This window comes from Corylus avellana, chromosome 5 (assembly GCF_965113065.1).
Source record: "Corylus avellana chromosome 5, dhCorAvel1.hap1.2, whole genome shotgun sequence".
Lineage (NCBI taxonomy): Eukaryota > Viridiplantae > Streptophyta > Magnoliopsida > Fagales > Betulaceae > Corylus > Corylus avellana.
In genome coordinates this window covers 1,429,271-1,453,690 of record NC_142494.1, presented here as the reverse complement: position 1 = coordinate 1,453,690, position 24,420 = coordinate 1,429,271, and the positions used below count along the sequence as shown (strand labels likewise).

Here is a 24,420-nt window from a genome sequence, read left to right as displayed (position 1 = left end):
TTGTAGTGCATATAGTTAATCCTGTTATATTTTGCATTTAATAATGTAAGGTGACAAGGGCATGATGGTCGAAGTTGCCCTACCGACCAAAAAGAAGTAATTAAGATTAATAAAAATATATAAAATCCCACGTTTGAATGACCTTTTTGTCTCGAGGGTTTAACTTAAAAAGGAGAACAATCGGATGTGCAATGCTCAACGGCCACCGTCCAATAACAATCAACATACAAAGTCGGCAAATTTGACAAACATCAAAGGTGGCTTGCCCACTTTTCTGTCACCTCCCATGTTTTATGTTAATGGTGTTAAATCATATTAATTAATATGAAAGTGTAGATTTAATTAATATTTTAATACTCATATTTATTTGTGGGTTTAAACTTTCTATTAAATAATAATAATAAAAAAGAAGAAGTTAAATTTAATACTCGAAACATTTAGTTTACATGAGAGATAAATGACAAAGACAAAATTTCAACTCAAGACATTTGCTCTGATACCATATTAAATAAGCACTTATTTTAAAAACAATCTTAACCACAGGTCCATAGTAAACAATTACAAAGGGACATAGTTTTTCTCTAAATTGGGTTGGAGGAATTTTCTCCAACTCAGTTTTTAAAATAAGTGTCTATTTTTTTAATAACATGAGAGACACACATGTTTTTTTAATAGCATAGACAAAGTTGAAATAAATAATATTAAAAACTCAGGTACATTTCACATATTATTAAAAAAATGGATACATGTCATTTTTATAAATTGAGTCGTAGGAAGTTCTTCCAACCCAGTTTAGAGGGAAAAAGTGGTTATATTAGCTAAATATAACTATGAGGAAACTTCATTTAACCTCCCTTAGTTTAACAATCTTTCATTTTTTTTTTCTTTCAATTTTACTTATTTGTTAAGATTTTCCCTTAAATTCTATCAAAATTTTCAAAATACCCTAATTTTTAAAATATATTTATAAAATTTTAAAGATTCATACTTGAATATTTTTGTAAATTCCGTTAAATGTTAACCAATGCCTAAATTCTTGTAATTTTTTTCCTAAAGAAAATGACAATTCTAACCCTCTTCTATTAGGATTTAACGAAAAATCTTAATGGATTGATGAAATTATATATATATATATGGAAAGATGGATACATTAAATTGAAAGCTTTTAGAGTTAAACGGGTAATTGTAAAAGTAATGGAAGTTCAGAGAAATTAAATGAAGTTTCCTTTATAACTAAATATAGCTAAATCTGCTAAAGATGCTACGATAAACCCTAAAATTATTTAAGATTAACTAATCTATTATTTTATCTGACCTATTTTAGGAATTTGTATATCTTATTCTAAATTTCTAATAGTTTATACAACTAAAGATATTTTATATTAGCGATTATGTATAGATAAATAATATCCACTCAAAAATAAAAATAAAAATAACAATATATATTATATAGATAGATAGATAGATAATATATGTTGTCCGATTGCGCGTCCGATAAAACCACGCCAATCCCGTGAGTCCGTGACGCATATGCTCCATCGCCGGACCAAACGGAGTCAAACTTTATTTTCACACAACAAAAAATCCCGCCGAGTCAAAGGTATGTCAAATTCTCATCTCGTGTTATAAGCCCAAAGGCCTATAGTGGATTAAAAAATGAACAAATTTGATACAAGCCGAAACCCAAACCCAAACCCAAGCCCAAGACCAAACCCAAGCCCAAGCCCAATTTTATTTGTTTCTCTATGAAAGAACATGGGACATGTTTTAGCCCATCTTGTTTGGGACTATAACAACTTCTTTTGGCATCTTTCATACAATGGGCTATGCATCTAAGTTAATCTCAATTCCTACATGAGCATTAATGTGGTTGTTGGCTTTCTCTTGCAGCAGGATTTGTTAAGAGGGCACAAAATATGAGAGTTTTCTTGGATTGGAGAAATTTTTTTCAATTCAGTTTATAAAAATGACATGTATCTCTTTTTTTAATAACATGTGAAATGTACACGTATTTTTAATAGGAGTGACAAAGTTAGAATAAATAATATTAAAAGTACACGTGCATTCCCCATGTTATTAAAAAAAATGATTAATTTTGTTTTTTGTTTTTAAATTGATTTAAGCTTTTGAAATAAAATAGTGATTTAATATGATATTAAAGTTTACAATTTCCTATCCGCTTAAGTTTTTGAAATAAGTTTAGCAAAAAAAAAAAAAAAAAAAAAGAAGTTTTTGAGACAAGTGGTTAGGCGTCTTGTTATAATTTATTTATTTATTTTTTTTTTTGGGCCTATTCAATGCGAGAAAGGGGGAAAGGAAAAGTTGTCATGTTATAGTTATTTGGGCATTAGTAATACTCATAATTTCAAATAGAAAGTTAAAAATACATGTGGAAATCACGTGGTCTAAAGGCAGAATTAACTTAATAGATTGAGTTGAAAGAAATAAAACTTTGTTATTTCAAATTATAGGTTAAAAACAGTATAAATGTGTTTAACACACAGGGATGTAATTGGGATCACTCGTTATACAATGACATGGTTTTTGACATTTTGTTAAGAAACAAAAAGAACAAAAAAAAAAAAAAAAAAAAAAACAACCAAAAACATAGGAACTCTAGACTTACATAGTTCACCCTAACTAGGCTACGTTCATAGAGTTGCTGAGAATTTTCCACTATGCGTCTCTATGACGAAAGTGATAAGACAAAGAAGTTTACAACATGATAAATATATATATGTCACCCTGAAGCATGCTTCACCGGCGAACCTCTGGTGAGCTCCACGTAGATATCAGATCACATAATCTATCAGTTTTCTTTCTTCCTTTAAACCCCCAAAAATCAACGAAGGATCATCAATTTAGTGAAGAAAAAGAAAAAAAGAAAAAGAAAAAGAAGGTTAGTTTGTGCCTAATTTGGGTTAATACTTAATGTGCCAACTAAATAGTTTGGCTTTAACTTGTCCAAACCCTAGAGACTTGAGAGGTCCACACCAGTTTGGCATCTACCTAGTAAAGGTACAATAATTGTCGAGGTGGGCATCATTCGTTTTGGTGGTGACCAATTTTACACAACCCGTGAATATATTTGTTGCGGCAAAATGGGTTGTAATAAATGAGCATTTAAAGACTAAATTTCAGCTTCTGTTGGCTGTGTGCCATCACATGAAATAAGTTTGGCCCCATTCTTTGAGAAGAGAGTAGCCCTTTTGATTCCGGTCGCCAATTTGTGCAAGCGAATCTTATTAGAGCTCTCTCTCGTAATTGAAAAAAATTTCATACAATTGAGGTGTCTTAATTGTAAGAGATTCATTGTAATTGTGAGATGACGCTGATGAAGTCTCCTTGTCTAGATACGAGCTCTCACTGATCTAGCGGCTCGAGTCCTTGATTGAATCGGTAAATTTCATCAAGAGTTTCTTATAATTGTCTCTATTTCATTGTAGGGATCTTGATTTGTAGCCCTATTAGGTTCATATGCTTTTGATATTTAGGCATCGCATTAGCTAAAATAAAAGATCTTGCTGGTGATTAGTTACATGAAGATGGGTTTTATAAGATCATAGGGGAAGTAAATTGAGGTGTTTAATGTAAGATGCAACCAACTTTTCCACATTACATTTCCAAGTTGTTGGGAATTAACTTCCTAATTACACAACTTCAATTACATCTTCATCCACCTTTGAGAGTGCAAATAGAAGAGTAGCAATTGCACAAGCAATATAGTACCTGCATATGTTAAAAATTGGTAACTAGAGAGTTATTCATATGCCAAAAATCCTTTTATTACGGGAAGATTCCATATACAAACCTTAGCCAGTGGCCACTGCTTTAAAAAGGATCGAAATTGACTGCAATTTTTTGTTTGGATTGCAGTTTATCCAATTGTAATTGTGAGAGACTCTCAATAAGGCCCACTTATCTAAACGGGTGTTCGGGCTAAGCAGGTCGTATAGGTGAACCCTATCTAGGGCTTCTCACAACTGTCTATCCTGTTAGTTTATGTTTTGGCACATTCGGTTTGCATGTAAGTTGATGAAAATGAGTTTCTTTGAAGGCCCTGTTCGGACCGCCAGAAGCCGGGTCCGGACCCAATTTCCAGCAACCCTACTTTGAAGGGCCTATCCGGACCGCCAGAAGTAAGGTCCGGACCCCATATCCAACAAGCTGCATTTGAAGGGCCTGTCCAGACCGTCAGAAGTCGAGTCCGGACACAATATCCAGCAAGCTGCATTTGAAGGGGCTGTCTGGACCGCCAAAAGCCAGGTTCGAACCCAATTTCTAGCAAGCTCACTTTGCATGGCCTGTCCGAACACAAGGCATGGCTGTTCGGACACAACAAGTTTACGCATATGTAACTCTAGCTGTGTCCGGACACATACTTATCCCTATCCGGACATGGTTGCTAAATTGCTAATTATTTTCTATTTAAACAATCTGGTTTGCCCATTATACGTACGTATTTTGAGAGCAAATACAGAGAGCTTAGAGAGATATTGTTCTAGTTTCTGTGAGTAAAGATTAAATACGCGAAGCCAATCGGAGTTCCGGTGAAAGGAAATCTTATAGAAGAATTGTGCCAGATGTTCTGGAAATGGCTACTGTGATAGAAGTCAAGTGGGTCGCTTGTCGTGTGCAAGGAAGAGTCAATTGCAAATGTTTTGTAATTCTTCTTGTATTCCTTATTCTTCTTATAGTGGATTGATTTCTTGAGTTTGACTGCCACAGAGAGGTTTTACATTTAGAGAGTTTTCTAAATTGTTTCCTCTTCGTAACCAAATATCTGTGTTCTTGATTGTTCATTACTTATCTGTGTTTGGTTGAATATTAACTGTTAGGTTAGATCTTATTTCGTTGAATCTAAGTGATACATCTAGACAGTTGAATATGTGTAATTTGGAGTTGTATTTAGGTTTTTCATACCCAATTAAAGGGGATAGAAAATTGCAAACAATCCCAATTGTAAGGGTTCTCGATCTGCTTTAGAGGCCTTGTTGTGTCCTTTATTCCTTCCTTTTTCTCCAATCAAGTTCTTTAGAGTAAGGGTGCAATGACCAAACAACCCTTGTCAAAACTTGATTGGCCAGGGTTACCATATTGCTAAAAAAAATGCTTGCCACAATCAATTTGATTAAACTTGTAGCCTTAGAAAAGGGTGGAAAAACAAAAGAAATCATGAGTTTTGCTGTTTTTTTTTTCCTTTTCTCATTGGTCATGTCACTTTTGGAGTAAGATTTTCCTAGAGTCCTGCTGAAGTAACATGTTGTTTAACAGAAGTTCGAAAAGGCACCATTAATTGATTCTGTGACATCTTACAGCTCAATATTATGCCACTTTCACATTATAACACAAGAATTGAATTTAATGAAATTGAGTACGACCATTTTAGTATACAAATGAACCAAAGGCAATTTAAATGGCAGATTAAACATTCTCATACATAAATTCGACAACAAAATATGTTCAAAAAAAAAAAAAAAATGGTTTCAGTGAAAGCAAATGAAAGATATCCGAATAACCCTCTCAACATAAATAAAAAGATTCAACAAATTCCCCCTCACAAGAACAAGACCATCACACCTGAAAGTGCCAAAACCATGTGACTCCAAATTCCCCAGCTGATCATCCTGTAAGAAGAATTTGGGGAAGATGTGGGAGATGACTTGCCTTCAGCAGTCCGTTCAGATGGAGAATCTGCTGCAGGGGCAATATCTGGAGATGGTGCTGGAGCTGCGGTTGGAGGAATGTCGGTGCCAAAGATTGCCTCAGGAAGAAGAACCTTATCAACCTGATAAATTGCAACAGGATCAGTGGAATGAACACTGCTGCTAACCTTTGTGTCTGTCCATCCTGAACTGATGTGAACTGTCCCAGACACATCAGTGAAGTTCAAAGTGTATCGGCCACCAGCAAAAGTAGGAATAGGGCTAGATTGGCTGAGGTTTTTGAAGTCAGAAAGGCTGTAGTAATGTGGCAAGCCATGGAAGAGCAAGAGTGATTTGAGCTGGTCTTTAGTGAGGTTGGATAGAGAAGGCTTTTTGAGAGAAGAGAAGGCAGTGTCTTTTGGTACAAAGAGGGTGATGCCTTCCTCAGTGTTGTTGGCTTGGTTTTGGAAGGTTTCTATGACTTTGGTGGACTCAAGGTAGCTGAGGAAGGTGTGGAATGGACCAGCTACAGTGAGCAAATCTGTGAGGTTGACATATTCTGGTGCTGGTGCTGGGGCTGGAGTTGGGCTCATTGAGGGGGGTAGAGCAGTTTTCTGAGCATATGCTGATGAAGAACACAGAAAAAGCAGAGTACTAAAAACCATGAAAAAAGTCATGGGAAATTCCATGTTTTTCATAAATCTGATGTTGCTTTTTGATGTGACCAGGCTCTCCAAATTCCTGCAAGAACTAAACCCAGTCAGCACAAATAGATCTCACTATCTCACCATATTTAGCACAAATCAGATTAAACCACAATGTGAGTTGAAATTCTTTCAAATTCCCTAGCTCCAAGATCAAAACCCCATTTCCAAAACCCAACTCAACAATCCTCTGCAAGAACCAGATTTGAAACCAAATTCCAGATCTTGATCGACTTACCAAGAAATTAGTTAATACCAGAAAAAAAAAAAGAAAGGAAAATGAATCAAATGTCATAAAAAAACATTGAAGCAAGCTCATAAGAAGTACAGAAAAAGGTCAGAAGATCTAAGAAATTAAATTAAACCACAATGCAACAGATGACATTGAAATTCAAAGAATACTTTTACCACTGCTTCTTAGTAAACCCAAGTCAACAAATTTTCTGTAAGACAAAAAGCAGGCCAGTCACACAATGCACACATATCACCCACAGGAAAGAAAAAAGATCTGGATCAGCTCAAGATAGCAGCCACGCAAAATAAACATACACACACTAAAGGGAAAAAATGGAATAATAGATAACCAACTCATAGAAAGAAGAAAAAAAGGTGCAATGGGGGCAGAGATTGAAGGACACTGACCTCACCAATGAGGAACTCAGAGAGAGAGAGAAAGAGAGGTGGGGAATGATAATGCAATGGAGACTGCAATGTGTATATAAAGAAGGATTGATTAGTAAAGATAAAAACAGTGGGTGTTTACCAGCTGGGGCTGCAGATACAGATAAAAAAAAAAAAGGTGTAACTTGTAAGAGTAGGTACGCAAGTTTTACATTGGGGGGCTGTTACTGAACCAGGGAAGGTTCTTCTTTGGAGATAAAGTAATAGGTGTACTGCAAGAACTTTCTCAGGAAAAAATAGTTTTTTGTAGGGTGGGCTTTCAAAATCATCTCAACTAATTCGTTTTTTATTCCTAGAGAACACCAAACTTTCACTCTACCCCATATCAACAATCTCTTTCAATTTCTCTGCTATTTCTCGTTGCTTGATGATTCACACAACATGTTACTTGCTAGCGTGGACATGTCAGGATTCGTTATAAAGAAAAAATAAGCAAAACTCTCTTATTTTTATATGGACATGTCAGCATTTTTAAACAAAATAGCATTTTTTTTAAAAAATAGTGTGGACATGTCAGTATTTTTAAACTCTTTAAACGCACACCCAAACAAGCTCTAAAAAAACAGACATAATTATTATTTTACAATTTTTTTAGACAATTTTATCGTTTTATTTAATAGAATTAGCTCGTCTCTTGTTCATTTAAGCTTCCAAGCTTTTAAATATTGGGGTCATATTTTTATAACCAAAAATTCTTAATATTAGGGCTAATTATCTTTTGCCTCCATGAATTACAGCGCTTTAACACTTTCTTTCCATGAACTATCAATTATAATACTTGACCCCATCAAACTATCATCTTATGACAAAAAGTTTCATTCTGTTAGTTAAAATGATTAAAATTGACAGTTAACAGTCATGTACAAGTCATGTGTCATTTTAAATATTTTCCTTTCACTCATGCCTTCACTTCAAACAAATAAAGTTAATATGTTTAAGAGGGTATAATCATTATTTTCTCAATCTGAAGTGAAGGTAAAAGTAGAAGAAAATCTTATAGGGGCAAAAGGTAATTACCTCTTAATATTATTATCAAAAAACTGAATTAGATTTTTTATTTTTTGTAAAAAAAAAAAAAAAAAAAAAACCGGAAAAGGCAATTTTTTCTAACCGACCAAAAGATTGATTACGGGTAGTCACATAATTAACATGATCATCTTATTATTGACGAGTTATAACACATTTTTAAAAGCGATAAATATTAATATGACAACTTTAATTGGAAGCAATAATAATGATTTAAAGAATTATGTATAATAAAATAGTTTAGAACTATTAGAGTATATATCCTCGTCTCATCTCCGGTAGAAATTGATCAAAATATCGTGGGTTGAACCTGAATGAGCAGAGAAGGTTTCTTAACAGGGGCCCACCATGAGATTTGGACCAACCAGCGTGGGCTGTCGTGTTGTTTTCCCCACCACCACCACCAGGCCCGATGCCAACTGTGCTCAATGATTTGGCTAACATGCGCACCCCCACACGACAAGTGTTATTTGTGTTTGGGACAGACATTTAAACAATTTTATTATCGGAATTATTAGTAATTTGGATAATAAATATATATATATATATATATATATATATATATATGAGACTTATTTGCTTGAATAAATTTCAATAGCCGGCCTTGCTCGGGTAAATTTATACAGCTTTCTAACCATCTAAACGGCAAATTATTGAAAATATGAATAGATGTCTTCGTTGCTTGGGTTAGCCAAAGGTGCTTTCTTTACAAGGAAAACGACGCCGTCTTCTCTCTGTCCCTTGGAGCTGCCGACACACCAACCATTTGGTCGATTTGTCGCATTGTAGGGGTAAATATGAAATATGACGGTTTGGAAAATGGAAATATTGGGATTCACATACCAACTTAAAATATTAGGAAAGATTTGTTATCTCGTTATTATTGGGAGTAGTTGGAAGTTAATACAATTATTTGGTATAGTTAGGCATGAAATAACATTGACCATGATATACTTAGCACATATATACATAGGGAATATCTTCTATTCCGTCGTGGCAGAAAATATTGAGTTTTTTGTCCTCTAATAGAAGAAAGACATCTCATTTAAAGCATAAAAATTGCACAAAAATTTGCCTACAACAAAAATACTAAATTTTGAGCTTCAACAGTAAGAGATAGAAAGAAAGGAGAGACTTCCGGCTTGAGACCCGCCATGGGTCAGCAGACTCACGCGGGTCTCAGGTCGGACCAGCCGTGGGTCACGGACTGACCCATGGCTAGGTCTGGCTGTGACCTAGCGTGGGTTAGCAAACCCACAAGGGTCACGGCCTAAGACCCGTGCTGGGTCACGGGGCCATGCCACCACCCCTAGTTACACCGCTGCTCACGTTATCGGTAATCTCTTTTCGGTCATTTACCTACCTGAATCCAATGGATTGTGTTTTATTCTATGAGTTGATAATAATTTGGCGTTTTGATCTTAGTTTCTTAAGGTGCAATAGGTGAGGTGACAACACTTGAATGGAAGGCAGAAAAAGTAAAAATATATATAAATAATTGGTGTTTTATTCATGTTTTCTGCCTTCACCGTATAGAAGCACCTCTCATATACATATATAAACATAGTAAAAACCTTATAAAAAGGATGCAATGCATCAGATAAAGAGATCGATCAATTCCTCTTAAAAACTTTGAATTCATTGCATACTCTCACTCTAAACAGTAATGCTAACTTATGCATTGGAGTTCTCCTGATCTCCGAACCGAAACTCTGGACCAACAAATCCTTTATCACTTTTATTATTTTGTAGATAACTTATTTTTGGTCAAGTCCTATCAAAAATTGCTGTAAATGAGATTGTTATATCATAAAAAATAAGGATAAAGTAAGTAAGATGAAATTGTAATTTCTCGGATTACTAAAAAAAAAAAAACAACAACATTGATGAGACTTTGTCTTGGAAGAGCAAACCGGAGGGGAGGCATGTGAAGATTCATTGGAGTTGGCGGTCAAATGAAGTTAGGTATTTTTAACTAATCAATATCATTAAGCTGAAGAAACGGCATTAAATATTTTCAAGGAGAAGAGGAAATTAGTGCTATTCTCACGGGGGAGGCATGTGAAGTTTCATTGAAATTTGCGGCAAATTCAAGTCAAGTCTTTTAATTTGTCATCAACCAAATTAATTTGGCACTTTCTATGGCAGCATCACACGTGACCCTCGCTTTAATTTAATCAATAGTTTTAATTAATTTTTAATTTTGTACTCTAACCATACGTTTTGTCTTTCATTTAGAGCTGCAATTTTTATTTTTATTTTTGAGAAAAATTAAAGCATACGGTCCATGCGTCGCTCTCTAGGACCAAATCTTTTTGCGGACATGTACATTCTTATTTGTTTTAGGCTTTTCTTTTGCCTCTTACTCTAGGCGACTCTCCATTTCGATAGCTAAGGAGGCATCTTTTTTCGTGGTCTCGAACGATTTTTTCGGTGATGCACGAGCCTATCTCTATTGTATCTAGGTCGACTTTGACCACGGCCCCTTTCTTCAGCCTTTGGGCCCAATGTTATTGTATTGGGCTTTAGGCCACTTATCTTAACCTTGTATTTTGTATATTTGTTTTTGTTTAGTAAGAAATCTTAAAAGTTATTTTTGTTACAAATTAAATAAAGAATCAAAAGGGAAAGGAAATATTTATAATTTTGGATTTTAATTTGGTGAAGAAAGTTCACTGTACAACAATATTGTCAACTATGAGTTAAGAAAGAGATGAGAAGAAGAAAAAGAGAGAGACAGAAGGTGGGGGGTTATAATCAGGTATGGCTAGCAGGTAGCAAAGCCCTGTCAAGCTGATTCTGTACCCAATCAATTTGGTGCGTCTTGACTCATCAACCTTGTTCATGTCCCCATCAAACAAAGTGCATCACATGACAAGGAAGATAGCTTTCTTGGGCCCTCTCATCTTCATGCTACAAAAATTGTGGTTGCTCTATTGTAAATGGGTCCAATCTTGTTTGGGAGGTGGAGTCGACTTAAATTTGGATCTAAATTTAAAATTTTTTATATAATTTATTGATGTTTTGGGCGTTTGGAGTTTGTACCAAGCATGAATTTCATGGAAAAACAGAAGAAGGTAAAAACTGTGTTAGCCAAAGGACTTGAAAAATGAAGTAGACCGAAACTGTAGCAGATTTGATTGATGTGAAAGAAAAAAATAAGAATATTTTGTATGAAACAGTGAAAAAATTTGTTTTGTAACGATTTTTTTATTTGAATAGTAATAAAAAGTGATTGATGTAATGTAAAAAGTAAGAATATTGGGTCTTTTTTTTGGAGTCCTTTGGCAAACATAGCGTTTTTCACATAATTGTATTTTAAATTTGCATATGAATTTGTAATGAAAACTAATCATGAACAAATTTGCTTTCTAAATCCTAAATCTTTAGTGTGAATTTGAGGTGAGGCCCATTGGCGCAATGCTTAGTTGTACCTAATATTTGTAAATGACATATGTTAAACATGATGGAAGTAGCTGTTAGACTTTATTAAAATAAATAAAATTATTTATTTATGGACATTTCCCAATAATTATGAAATATATTCTATATCTTAAGGTTTTATTTGCATTTACTTGAAATATCTACATCTGTCATGTTGATCCAAAATTTTGAAGTGTAGGGAGAAAAATTTGTCTCATATTGGCTAGATATAAAGAACTCAAGACTCAACTATTGGGCTCGGGCTTGGGAGCGTCATGTATCACGAGATCAAGCTTTGGGCCCATACAAAAACCTGAGAGCCTCGATAAAAGCTTGTGAGAAATCAATAAAAATCTGATCGCTTTCTAGTCGTCGTAATAAATTGAATTGAAAAAATTTCTCCAACCTAATTTAGAGAAAAATTGTCCTCCCTAACACGCGAAACAATTTTCCTCGGGCCCTAAATGTTAAGCCTTAGCTCAACTGGTGAATGAATGGGGTGGGTAGAGGTTTATTTATAGTTTAAATATTATCAAATCCAAGAAAAATATTTTTACAATAATTGAACTCAAAACAAAATGAAAGTAATTCATGCTTATGTAGAATTTTTCAATTAAAATTCAATTTCTTGGCATTTATGAGCTTGATGTTATAGGCTTTTGTTGTCATAGTGGCTTGTAGAGCAGAAACAGAACATGCTTGATTACAAAGGCTTTGCAATAATGTATGATATTGAACCAACATTGTGGCATTAATTGGCCTTGAATTAGAAACTTGGTCACACACCCTGGTCCTATTTTTATTTTAAAATCACATATGTAATACTATTTTTTTTTTTTTTTTTTTACAAAAAAAATAACCACTTATATACCATATTAAATATTTAATTGAAATCAAAGGTGAATTATAGAGACATTATTTGAACTCAGAATCACAGCTTTGATATCATGTCAAATTACCATTTATCTCAAAAGTTTAAGCCAATAAAAAATAATAAATTTAATTATTTAATTAATATTCTAACAATATTTTACTATTACTTACAATTCCCCATTGGTAAACCTATGCTGCTCATATAGTTTATTATCCTCCAATTCAATTTGTTAGTACTAGAAAAAAAGAAAAAAAAATCATTGTTGCTAATCCTTGAGCTTGTGGTTGCTTGATTAGGGCGGAATTAGAATTTTAGGTGTGGGAGTAAAAAAAAAAAATTGGTAAACACATTGAGGCAAACGGGAGCTTTAGCCCCCATGCCTAAATGCAGTTCCACCCCTTTCTACTTGGATTGTTAAGACTGACATAATATTTATTTAATCAACCCTTCAATAATGATATCAGCAACATCAACAACAATAATGATTGGAGTGGTGCATGTTAGGTAGAAGTTTGATAATCAGAATTGGACCCATGTTGTCTTGAAGTACTATTGTGGACATTCATGTCCACAACTTTTGTTTAAGAACAGGTTGTGTTGTTCTTGATCATTCAGGCAAAAGAGAATATGCCATACATCCCATCCTAATTCCAATCTGGAGCTCTTGATTTTGACATCTCCTTTGGGTAAATGACACCAACTTTATTCTCATTGGTGCAACTGAGGTGAGGATATTAGCTTGAATCAGCAGCAGCAGCAGCAGAAGAACATAAAAGGCAACCATATGAGCATGAGATCAGAATTCAAGAAAAAGGAACAAAAGGTTAATTTTGATGGTGAAAATGGAAGATGTGTTTCAGCTCACTTTTGAGTATCAACCAAAAGAATATGAAAGGAAAGGCACTCAACCACCAAGGTGGTAGTTGAGTTGGTAAAACAACAGGGGATAAGGTTCAATTTCCCCCATCCTTTCTTCCTAGTGGTCACGGGTTCGAACCCACTTGCGGTAGTAGTCCGCGAACCAGATGCTACTAAGAAGTTGCTTTACCAACTTGCACTTTGATGGGGCTATGGCGATGGACTCATCTTTCTAAGCAGTAGCTATGGCTCAAACCGAACATTCCACAGTGGGTGGAAACCCCAATGGTCACGCGCAAGGAGGAAAATTACACTTATTGCCCCTTCCTGCCTTTTAGAATAAAAAATAAATAAATTTTTTTTTAAAAAAAAGAAGGGAAAGCACTATCTACTTTTTTTAAAAAAAAATCTCAACATCCCACTAGCTACTGCTTTACAACTTTTTTTTTTTGTTTCTCTTTCTTTTTTCTTATTATATTGTTTTGCCAAGGCAAATGCTTTACAACCACTGATAGAAAGATGAAACCCAGTGAGCTTAGACTTTGCAAATAATGGTAGTGCAGGGAAGAGTATGAAAAAAACAATCTAACTTCTCCTTTATAAAGGCAGTCACCAAAGAATTTCTCACACATACACTCTTCTCTCTTACAGTCAAATTTTATGGAAATCTAAATCTGATTATGATTAAATAACATCAACTGAATAACATCAACTGATTAAATAACATCAACTGAATAATAGGATATGCTAGGGTTCGTCGGTAAGTTTCTCAGTTAGGTAGCAGCCCATTCCTTTCGGATGCTGAAGGTATAGTTGATCTCCAAGTAGCACTTGTTATCATCATCAAGAAACTGCATAGGAGAAAGGATACATGAGACTGGATGGTGGTAACAATATTACTGCAACCATAAAGATAAGTTTAGTAACAAAAAGGTATTAAAGAGTAATTGTTGCACTCTAGGTCTTAGAGTCAGTTTGGCCTTGCAATTTCACATGCCAAACGTGCGATTTTACCGAACGCCTAATTGCATTTTCAAATCAAATCGTCATTTTTTAAATCGCATGTTTTGAAACCGTAAATGCAAACGGACCCTAGTTCGGCTTGTGGTACCAAGACATTGATTGAGACTTGTCTTAAGTTGTTCAGCACAATTCACATCAAAAAGCCAAAAAATAAAGGGCAAGCATATCAAGTCTACATCAAGAAATAAGTGAACAGTTCAGCATGGGCCATAACTGTTGCAAAGTTGGCCAAACAACAGTAAATTCATTGTCAATATGTTTACCAGATAAAATGGCAAATTAGAGACCACAGACCATCCTCTGTAAAGTGGGACAATTTGACTTCTTTCTACATTATAATTTCATTGGCAGAACCTTGTATAGAGACAAGTTGAAAATGGAAATCTTAATGGGCTAGAGGAAACGAGGTAGGGAAAGAAACAATAAACACAAATCCAGACCAAGTTAGAAAGCTACATCCAATAATTCTTACAGGAATAGACTAGAGGTTTCAACAATGCAAGACAGGTAGAATGTCAGAAATCAGGACTTGCTTGGAATGAATTCATGAACATAGATCTTAACACACAGATTAGATTTCCTTACTGAAATGTTGCATATCAGGACTCATATATTTGGATCTTTATTCAGGCATATATAGCAGTTTCAACTGTCAAGTTGGATTATATAGATCCTTCATAAAGTCTAAATAAATCTGAAATTTTTAGAACATGTTTTGGCAACTTCATTAGATTCGGCAAGCAACTGCTAAATCAAGTTGGAATTGAAAGATTCACTAGGAAAGGGGACATTTGGGAGGTTCAAAGAGACACATTTGATGGAAGTTACAAGTCCAAAGCACCTCAGTTCATTTCTACATTTGCCCTAGATGGGGAAGGCATTTCAAGGGGAGGGTAAATTCTTTCGAAGCTAAAGTCCACCGGCATCTCTTTTGAACCTAAGGTCCATTATTAATTCTTTCTTCAAGTATACCTTTAAACAACAGAAGCTCTGAAGCAACAACATCAATGCATAGATTCAGTACCATACATAGAGTACATAAATGTCTGGGAATTTTGTCCAGAATATCCACAAAATTTCATTAGTCTCATAGATGAGTAATTGAGTACATGGTGTATTAGTTAAAGAGAACAATTGTGGTTGAACTTACCTTTGATCTAGCAGAATATGATCCTCTGGCAAAAATGCCAGAAGGGGTGCTCTCTTCTGGCATCACATGTACATAAGGCTCTAGCTGAGGACTGAATGTCCCAAGCATCTCTTTTGAGCTGTCCACTGAGATAAGACTCACCGTGAGAGAAAGGTTCAGTTGTTTAAATTTTATGAAGTTTTGGCAATTCTAAGAACACTGATAACTTACCCTTGATACCAGATTTCCAAACAGTGTTGGCGTACTTAAGACCAGATACAATGTTATTGTTCACTTGGAAGGAGAATTTTAGGCGGTATTTACTTCCTTCTTTCAATGTAAACCATGATCCTTTGGGATTTCCATCTTCAGGAATAGGAAGAACAATGTCAGATCGGCCAGGCGAGATGATTGACAGACTAAGGATCTTGACATCTGGGTCAAGAGTTTCTGCAATAGAAGACACATATAACAAGAATTTTACTGCATAATTACATTTTTTTTGGTCTCTTAAAGAAAGAGATTGGATAAGGCTTTCCTTGGTTGATATAAAATGCCTCAGCAACGAGTATAAACTATCATAGATGGGAAAATAATGCAAAAAACCAAATTCTGATTTGCAAATAACATAACTACCACCAAACAAGTAGAGAGGGTTGCTAATTTCCTGAATTCAGTACAGCTCACTGATAGAAATGACTCAATGAGGTAAGTTGCAATATGAAAAAATCACCAATAATTGACTAAAAATAATGAGAATCCTAAGTTGAACACCATGTCAAAATACTTGAATCCCATTTCCTCACAAGCAAGCATATTATAAACTTCAAGTGCGTTTAGAGATCAATTATTTTAAAACTATCCGTTCACAGGATGCAGGAATTATATATTAGGCAGAAGAAAGGCAAGAAATTAAGAAGTTTCTACTTTAATATTTATCATCAAATATTAGAGTATCATGTGAGGGAAGAGTTGAAATATGAAATCTTTACAGCCTCAAATTAAAAAGTTTGAAATATATCATCAATTCCTTTTACTTAAAAAAAAAAAAAAAAAGGTCCAGATTTATCATTATCTGTCAATTAATTTTTTTTTATAAGTAGTTTTCTGTCAATTATACAGTTTGATAATTGATAATCATCAACATTGAAGATTAAAGTAAAAGGAATGGATAAATTATGAATATTCTGAAAAATTGAATTCGAATAATATCATAAAATTTTGTTTTCTTTCCTCAGCATCATAAATTTTAGTTAGTAATATAATAATTGAATACCTGCAGCATTGTTAAGATCAACACTCCCAAGCAGCTGTTCCTTCCATCTCCTCAGGCTCTCATCATCCTGAATTCTCAAGATTCAACCCCCAAAAAAGGAACCAAAAAAAAAAAAAAAAACAAGAAAAAAAGAAACAGAATAGAATTTCTATTGTTTTTTAAGCCTTTGATTTCAGCAGAAACAAACCTTATCCTTCTCAAGCTGTTGTTTGAGAGTGTACTGAGGGCCCAACTCTAATTTGTTTCCCTCATCATCTTCCTCTTCCTCAGTTGCATACAGAGAAGCCTCACTCACCTGTCTGCTTATCCTCCCTCCCTCGCCATCAGCCTCTCGATTTGCTTCCACTGTTTCTCTTGTACTCTTCTCACCTCCCTCCTTGTTTTCATCAAACCCCATGTTCTTGGAACTTGAAACAACTCCAACAGCCAAAGACATCAACTCGTCAACGCTCACAGGAAAGAATAAATATCACAAATTGCACGAAAGCAAAGCAAACCCACCAAGCCGAACATAAAAACAAAGACTATGTTTCTATGCATACAGAAAAATAAGAAAATCCCATAAAGGAAAAACTGAACTCATATTGGAAAATAAAACAAAAAAAGTTTTTTTTTTTTTTCCTGAAAGGATTTGTTGTATGAAAACAAACCCCGAAAGGCAGTAATTGTCTCTGTTTCAGAAAACCAAACAAATGGTAGCCAAAAAAAAACAAAGACACAGAAACAAAAAAGCAGAAAGAAAGACAAAAGAGAACACTGGGATTGTCTTGTCTCCTAGCTTTGTGTGGTGGGTTGTTGAAAATGTCAGAGGAAAGAGGAGAGATTTGAGGTGGTTTGGTTAAATCCTTTCCACATGACAGAGAAAAATTCCTGTGGTGATCCGAAATATAAGTCAGAGAGGGAGAGAGAACGTGACAGACACTAATGCACTCACATTCTAGCAGTAATGCACGATTCAAGAGTCTTTCATAAATGATAAGCTAAAAGTGTTTTGGGGAGTAGACGTGATTAGTCGTGTGTATCCTTTGACTTCAATAAATCTCCTCTTTTTTTTTTTTTTTTTTTTTTTTGTTTTCATATTGCTTGATTGAAGAAAGTTGAAATTTAGATACTGAGGCGGGTCTGGCGGGTCATGGCCAGACCCAGCGTGGGTCTGCAAAATCACACAAGTCTAGCTGCGACCTAGCGTGGGTCACGACCTGGCCCATGGTTGGATCACGGCTAAACTTGAGTGGGTTTGTTGACCCACACTAGATCGCAGCCGTGACCCAGCCATGGGTCTAGCCAGACCCTGCCATGGGTCTCTGGTTGAGACCCATCTGGGTTACCGTGGGTCAAAGGTTCTTTTATAGGAAACTTCACTTTAGACCTTTAAATTATTGAGCGTTTTGAAAAAATCCCTCAAAATTTAAAAATTATCAATTCACACCCATTAACTTTCAATTTCAATTAATTTATCATCTCCGTCAGATTTAAATGTTAAAAGTGATAAAATCACGTTTATACCCGTCTTTTTTTATAAAATTCTAAATTTACCCTTAATTTCAAATTAAAAATTAAAAAAATAATAATAAAGTTATGTTTTTTTTAAAAAAAAAAATTGACCCACGGACCCAGGCGCCGTGGGTTAGCAAACCCATTGGTCACGGCCGCAACCCAGCGTGGGTCATGACCTGACCCACAGGTCAAAAGGTGACCTTAGGACCCATTTTTTCCTCAATTTTTTTTTTTTTTTTTTTTTTTAAAATAATTTAAAAAAAAGGAAAATTGAAGGGCAATTTGGTCTTTTTAGGAATTTTAGTTAGAAGTTAATGGCTAAAACTAACTGAGGAGGTAAATTGATTGAAATGGAAAGTTCATGGGAATAAATTTAGAGTTTTTGAATTTTGGGAGGTCTTCTCAAAACGCGCGGTAGTTGAGTGGTTTAAAGTGAAATTTTCCCCTTTTTTTTTAAAAAAAAATTTAATTTGAAATTAAGGTAAATTTGAAATTTTATAAAAATGTCAGGAGTAAAAACACTATTTTATCACTTTTAACGTTTAAAATTTGGTGGAGGGGTAAATTGATTGAAATTAAAAGTTTATGAGTGTAAATTGAGAGCTTTTAAATTTTAAAAGAGTTTTCTCAAAACGCGCAGTAGTTGAAGGTTTAAAGTGAAGTTTCCCCTTTTCTGTTTTTCATATTGCTTAGATTGAAGAAAGTTGAAATCTTAATTATGGGATTAGAATCAATGTCCCACTTGTTGCTATACAAGAAGGATCGAAAGCATTGGATTTCATGGTCCCACAAATGTTTGTAATTTGGAAAAAATGCAATTTAGTCCAATCAATTATCTATCACTTTTACGGTTTATAAATTATACTTCCAAACTTTATAAATTGATATAAGAATTTTCATACTATTATCGCATGTTAAATTAGACACCCAATTAAGAATTGATATTAAAAAGAAATGTTTGGGGTGCAAAAATGGGCAGATGGCCATAGCCACTCCGAATTATATATATATATATATGGGCAATTTGAGAATTTTGGGATAACATTGGTCAAATTGAAAAAAAATTTGCAAGTTTGGGGGGTGCATTGCAAAAATTGAAACATTGAAGGTTGAATTAAAAATCGTCCCAAACTTTGAGGGAGTAAAGTGTACTTTTTCCTTTTTTTTTTTTTTAATAAAGCGTTGGTCTCATGATAACGATTTTGAAACACACACACACACACACACATACACACACACACATATATATATATATATATATATATATATATATATATATATATTCAAAATTACGAAAAATTACAGTTTACCCCTCAAAGTTGACAGCGTTTTTCAATTCGAACATCAAAGTTTTAATTTTTGCAATCCACCCCCACAAAGTTCCAATTTTTTTCAATTCGACCAATATCATCCCAAAATTTCCATGTTGCCCCTGATTTTTATTTTTATTTTTTTTTATTTTTTATGAAAATGAAAACAAATTTGGGGGGTGCAAAAATGACCAGACGTAGCCACTCCGATTTTTTTTAAATTTTTTTTTATAAAAAATAAAAATTAGGGGCAATATGAGAAGTTTTGGATAAAATTGGTCAAATTGCAAAAATTTGAAACTTTGGGAGGGGGGGAGTGAATTGCAAAAATTGAAACTTTAGTGTTCGAATTGAAAAACGTTGTCAACTTTAAAGGGGTAAACTGTAATTTTCCCTCAAAATTATTAACAAACATTTTATAACACGAAAGAACCTCATTGAAAAAAAGCAACGTTTTAAATTGTTTATAATTTCTTATTTCTCTAATGGGTATGACTCTCTAGTCTTAACAACCTTTCCAATACTCAAACCCAAAGAAAAAGGTAAGAATTGCGTGACAGCGTGGTAGCCAAACAAATCCTTAGCGTTTCTTTCAATTTTTTATTGTAATTGGATAATGAATTCTTCAAAATTTGGTTGTAACGGTCAAATTCAATTGCTACAGTTGTGGATTGGTGGAAAATCAAAGAGCTGGAATTGACTAAAGTTGGGAGTGATTGAAGGGTCATTCTCTAGGCCCACTGGCATTGACCCCTCTGGTTTAGGTTGGTTAGCATCAACTTTTGGTGGGGTGGAAAAAGGGCATGAAAATGTATAGATGTGCTCCATGTGAGGCTGTGAGCCTGGCTCAAGCTTCATATGAAACCATGTATATGTGCCCGGTCAAATAGGAGTGAAAATGTTGGTAGTTATTAATTGTTCGCTAACCGTTAATTATTAATCATTTTTTAAGGCGGTTAAGAAAAACCACTAATCACCTATGCTGTTATGGTTAACAGTTTTAGGTTTTGAAAAAACCGTTAACTGCTAACCGCCTTTATATATATATATATATATATATATATGAAACAATGTCGTTTTTATATTTAAATATATATAAAAATCTAGAAATGATGTCGTTTTGTTTTGTTTTTTTTTTTTTTTTTAAAAAATTAACTTTTTATTTTTTCTTTAAAAAACAATTAGCGGTTATTAAGATTATTAACTGCTAACCGCTTAGGCGATACACCGCATATGCAGTTAGTAGAGGCAATTAGTGAATTTTATTAACCGCCTAGGCAATTATAGTTAGCGGTTTTAGTCAATAACCGTTAATCGTAACCGCATTTTCATCCTTCCTGTGAACCTAGCTCAAGGACCATATGAACCAATCCAATATAGATAAATACTTTTTTTCAACTTTACATGCACAGTAAAAAGTGAGACTAAACTTTATAAATAATTATAAGAAACTTTAAAGGCATGTTTGACGTACATGAATAGACTCTATTTGCTTCAGAAAGGGAAAGTAAAATGACGAGTAATGTTATAAGGAGAGTCCTCCTAAATATGACGTGATTATAGCTTTTAAATTTACTATTAAATTTGAGATTATGATTATTGCATTTTGATCTATTGGTGATTTTAAAAGTCATCACATTTTGGAGGACTCGAGGAAGTCTCTCTAATTAGGATGGAATCTAATTTCAACCTTTTTTTTTTTTTTTTTTTTTTTTTTCTTTTTTTTTTTCAATATTCTTACTTATAAAAATAACACAAGAATAGCACCCCTCTTCTCCTAGTAGGCCCCCACACCACCACTATGCAAGGGTGGCGGACCACCTGATCTAGTGGTCGCAGCCACCCATAGGGGAGACCCGAATGCAAACGACTAATGATTTTTTGATAATATTCATTTTAGGGGAATAACTATTCCTCTCGGTAATGGTAGCTAAACCAAATACCATTATAGGTATTCCGTAAGAATAGTTATTTCATTATCGAGTCTATATATATATATATATGTGTCATTCATGTGTTGTCACCAAACAAATTAATAAGAATGGTTATTCCATTCTAACTTCTTGTATTCCCAATAATATTCATTCAAATTCCTAAATTATCATCACTCCAATGAACCAAACACACCATAACTATCACTTAATTAGTCCTTTTTTTTTTTTTTTTTTTTTTTTTGACATGTCCACAAAAGGGGAGGAAAACCACGGGTTTCGCGAGATAAATGCATAAAAAACTAGTGAATTCCGCTTTATGAGGCGCAATCTCCAATCGATTGAGCTATGCCTTAAGGACAACTTAACTATTCCTTTTAACTTGATAATACAAATGTGGTGTTTTCCGGTTATTACAATGTGGATATGACTGGCTATATGGTTACAAATGTCAAAAATAGTTTTTATTGCATTTATATTTAGAATCTGCTTCCTTTCACAACTAATTACTTTGTTATAGCTGCTTAGAAAAAAATCACTTTGTTATAGCTAGTTATTTCGTTGATTCAGCAACGGAACTTTGCCTTTACTTATCGCTTTTAGTGGCGGCCCCAAATTTTTTATGGGTCTTGTTATTTATTTTACTCATTCTCAGTAGTTTTTAAGTTTATTTTACTGATTTCTAGTTGTTTCAAAGCTCTTGTTTGAGTTGCTCACCTTTTATTTTTATTTTCATATAATTTTCCATATATATATATATATATATATATATATATATATATGATGGAAGAAGTGAAGGTGGTAAAATGAGTTGTAAACCAATAAGTATAATTGAAGCAGCTCATTGTTTGAGAATTAATTGAAAAAATGATGATCTCCCCAAAAGTCACTACAAAACAAGATATATTTATAGAAGCCATCGTACGTAGATATATTCTTGAACAAGCTTAGAATTCATGCCTTCATATTCAAACTCTTTATATTATTTATTTATTTAGAATAATTAGTCTCTTAAATTGGCTGGATTTTTCTGATGCTTCTTTTACACTTTCTTCGAATTTGAACCATCATGATGAATCTCTTTAATTTCAGTACTACTGCTGGACGCTCCTCGTCACAATTTTCACAAGGGCAACGATTTTAACCCTCTATCTCAATTCCACCCTATACTGAGAAGTGTTTTAGTGAGATTATAATATAATATGTTGAGATATCAGATAACTCAAAAGCTTAAGTCAATGAGCTTGGATGTAATTATGTTATATTAACCACTCATATTTCTTACATCTATTCAATGTGGGACTTAATTCTTTTATACACATACATGAATAACTCAACTATCAACATCTTTAGTAGAGAGAGAGAGAATCCAAATTTGGACCATTGAAATAACACTTGAGCCATATCCACAAAAGTTGGAATGAATATATCAAGTACAATAGAAAAATGCTGCTCAGCATTCTCAAGTGCCCTTCTCCCAGCATTCTTGTTGACTTGGCACACCCACATTCCCTTGTTTTCTTACTTTGCCAAAGAACAAAGAGAATGCTAAAAGATAGACACTACTTAAAAATACTGAGTAGCATTTTGAAGAGTGCCGTTATAAATACTATAAAATTTACTACAATTTTTTTTATAAACCGACATAACAATCCACGCAACATGCACTTACTATATCAAACACTGATTGCCATGTGGTAGCCCCCATGACACTTACTACGCTTACAAATTAATATGACAGTCTACTAACACTTATCATGATAATCACTAAAATTTAAACGGTTAAGTACTAGCCACGTGGTACTTATTAAAGAGGAAAAAAAAAAAAAAGAAAAAAAAAGAAACAAGAAAAAAACAACAGGAAGACGAGTTTTATTTAATTCATAATAGAAAGGCCATACTGGCCGGACCTCCTTGAAACATGTTGGGCTCATACGATGGCGTAAAGCTGAGCTGTAATTGGTGGAATTGAACCCAATCCACAAGTGCCATGTTGGCCCTCTCACCTCTTTTCATTCAACTAACCCATATTGTCTTTCATAAGCCCTGTTAAACCCCCACTGGAAGGTTCACCACTGTCTAATGATGATCTGGGTTGATAAAGCTAAATTATTTTAAGAGTCTAAATATTTTTTGACAGATTCATGAATTTGATATAATCTTATACTTGTGTCTTAACATGTGACATTTACGACTGATAATTTTTAGCACGACACACGAAACCGACACAAAATTAGTGAGTTGTGATTGAGAAGACTGACCCGTTTAATTAAGTGAATCAAGTTAAGGTCGACTTATATAATTTTATACTTATATATTTTACAGTGCAAACAAAAGAAACCCCTCCCCCCCTCCCCCCCCAAAAAAAAAAAAAACACCTATAAAGAGGGTGCCTTCTTGGGGGCAATTATGAGCTCTCCCCGTTTTTCTGCGGTAGGAAACATATATCAAGAAAGGTGTCGAGCTATTTGATGGCAAATCTTGTAAGGGTCAGTGCATACAATAATAATCAAAGAAGATAATAAGAAATCTGGCATGCACACTTGATCACATGAGATTACTGTACGTTTAAAGATTATTTTCGTTTTACTTGAAACAAAGATAATTCATTTTATGATTCACATTAAATTTTACAGATCTAGTAATATATATTATTAGATGTAATAAAACAAAATCAGAATCATAAAACATATTTTCTCTATTTCACTTGAAAGGTTAAGTAACCTATTCCACTATGGCATGTAAATTCCAAGTACTTGAACTTTGCTATTGCAAGTATTTGGGTACGTTGTTGAGGAGTCCACCATTTTCTCAGTATTGTAATCCTTTCAGCCAAAAAATAAAAGTATTTGGCCAGCCAGGAGTTCGAATCTCAAACAATTGGAAAACATATTTACATGTGAGTTGAGGTGATCCCACGACATAATAATCATTTATTTATTATTTTAAATTTTAACCACTGTTTTAGTACACAACAAGCTGCTGTGCACTCAAATTCTTAGGATAAAAAAAAAGAAGATGTTATGATGTGCTCAACAAAATA

The 24,420-nt window shown here is 34.0% G+C and overlaps 2 protein-coding genes and 1 long non-coding RNA gene across 3 annotated transcripts; 1 reads left to right on the top strand and 2 right to left on the bottom strand.

Annotated features, from left to right (window-relative positions):
• The first annotated feature begins 3,182 nt into the window (after window positions 1-3,182).
• On the top strand, window positions 3,183-4,657 carry LOC132183219 (uncharacterized). Its single transcript, XR_009440377.2, has 2 exons — window positions 3,183-3,399; window positions 3,877-4,657. It is a non-coding gene; the product is annotated as an uncharacterized LOC132183219 (long non-coding RNA).
• A 742-nt stretch (window positions 4,658-5,399) lies between these two features.
• Window positions 5,400-7,068, bottom strand: FLA7 (FASCICLIN-like arabinoogalactan 7). The gene is made up of 2 exons (XM_059594472.2): window positions 6,992-7,068; window positions 5,400-6,386 (listed from the first exon to the last, which is right to left on the bottom strand). Exon 2 carries the CDS (start codon window positions 6,341-6,343, stop codon window positions 5,558-5,560), a length of 786 nt encoding a protein of 261 aa, XP_059450455.1. The 5' UTR covers window positions 6,344-6,386; window positions 6,992-7,068; the 3' UTR covers window positions 5,400-5,557.
• Window positions 7,069-13,783: 6,715 nt separating this feature from the next.
• Window positions 13,784-17,574, bottom strand: SCN1 (Immunoglobulin E-set superfamily protein). Its single transcript, XM_059594701.2, has 5 exons — window positions 16,827-17,574; window positions 16,640-16,706; window positions 15,595-15,813; window positions 15,385-15,509; window positions 13,784-14,062 (listed from the first exon to the last, which is right to left on the bottom strand). The coding sequence occupies exons 1-5, from the start codon at window positions 17,073-17,075 to the stop codon at window positions 13,985-13,987; spliced, it is 738 nt and encodes a 245-aa protein (XP_059450684.2). The 5' UTR covers window positions 17,076-17,574; the 3' UTR covers window positions 13,784-13,984.
• Window positions 17,575-24,420: the final 6,846 nt, after the last annotated feature.

Coding starts and splice junctions, on each gene's coding strand:
- FLA7 (XM_059594472.2), bottom strand. CDS start 6,343: ATGAAAAACATGGAATTTCCCATGACTTTTTTCATGGTTTTTAGTACT.
- SCN1 (XM_059594701.2), bottom strand. CDS start 17,075: ATGTCTTTGGCTGTTGGAGTTGTTTCAAGTTCCAAGAACATGGGGTTT. Junction 15,510..15,594: donor TTGGAAATCTGGTATCAAGG/GTAAGTTATCAG, acceptor GTCTTATCTCAG/TGGACAGCTCAAAAGAGATG. Junction 14,063..15,384: donor CATATTCTGCTAGATCAAAG/GTAAGTTCAACC, acceptor TCTCCTATGCAG/TTTCTTGATGATGATAACAA.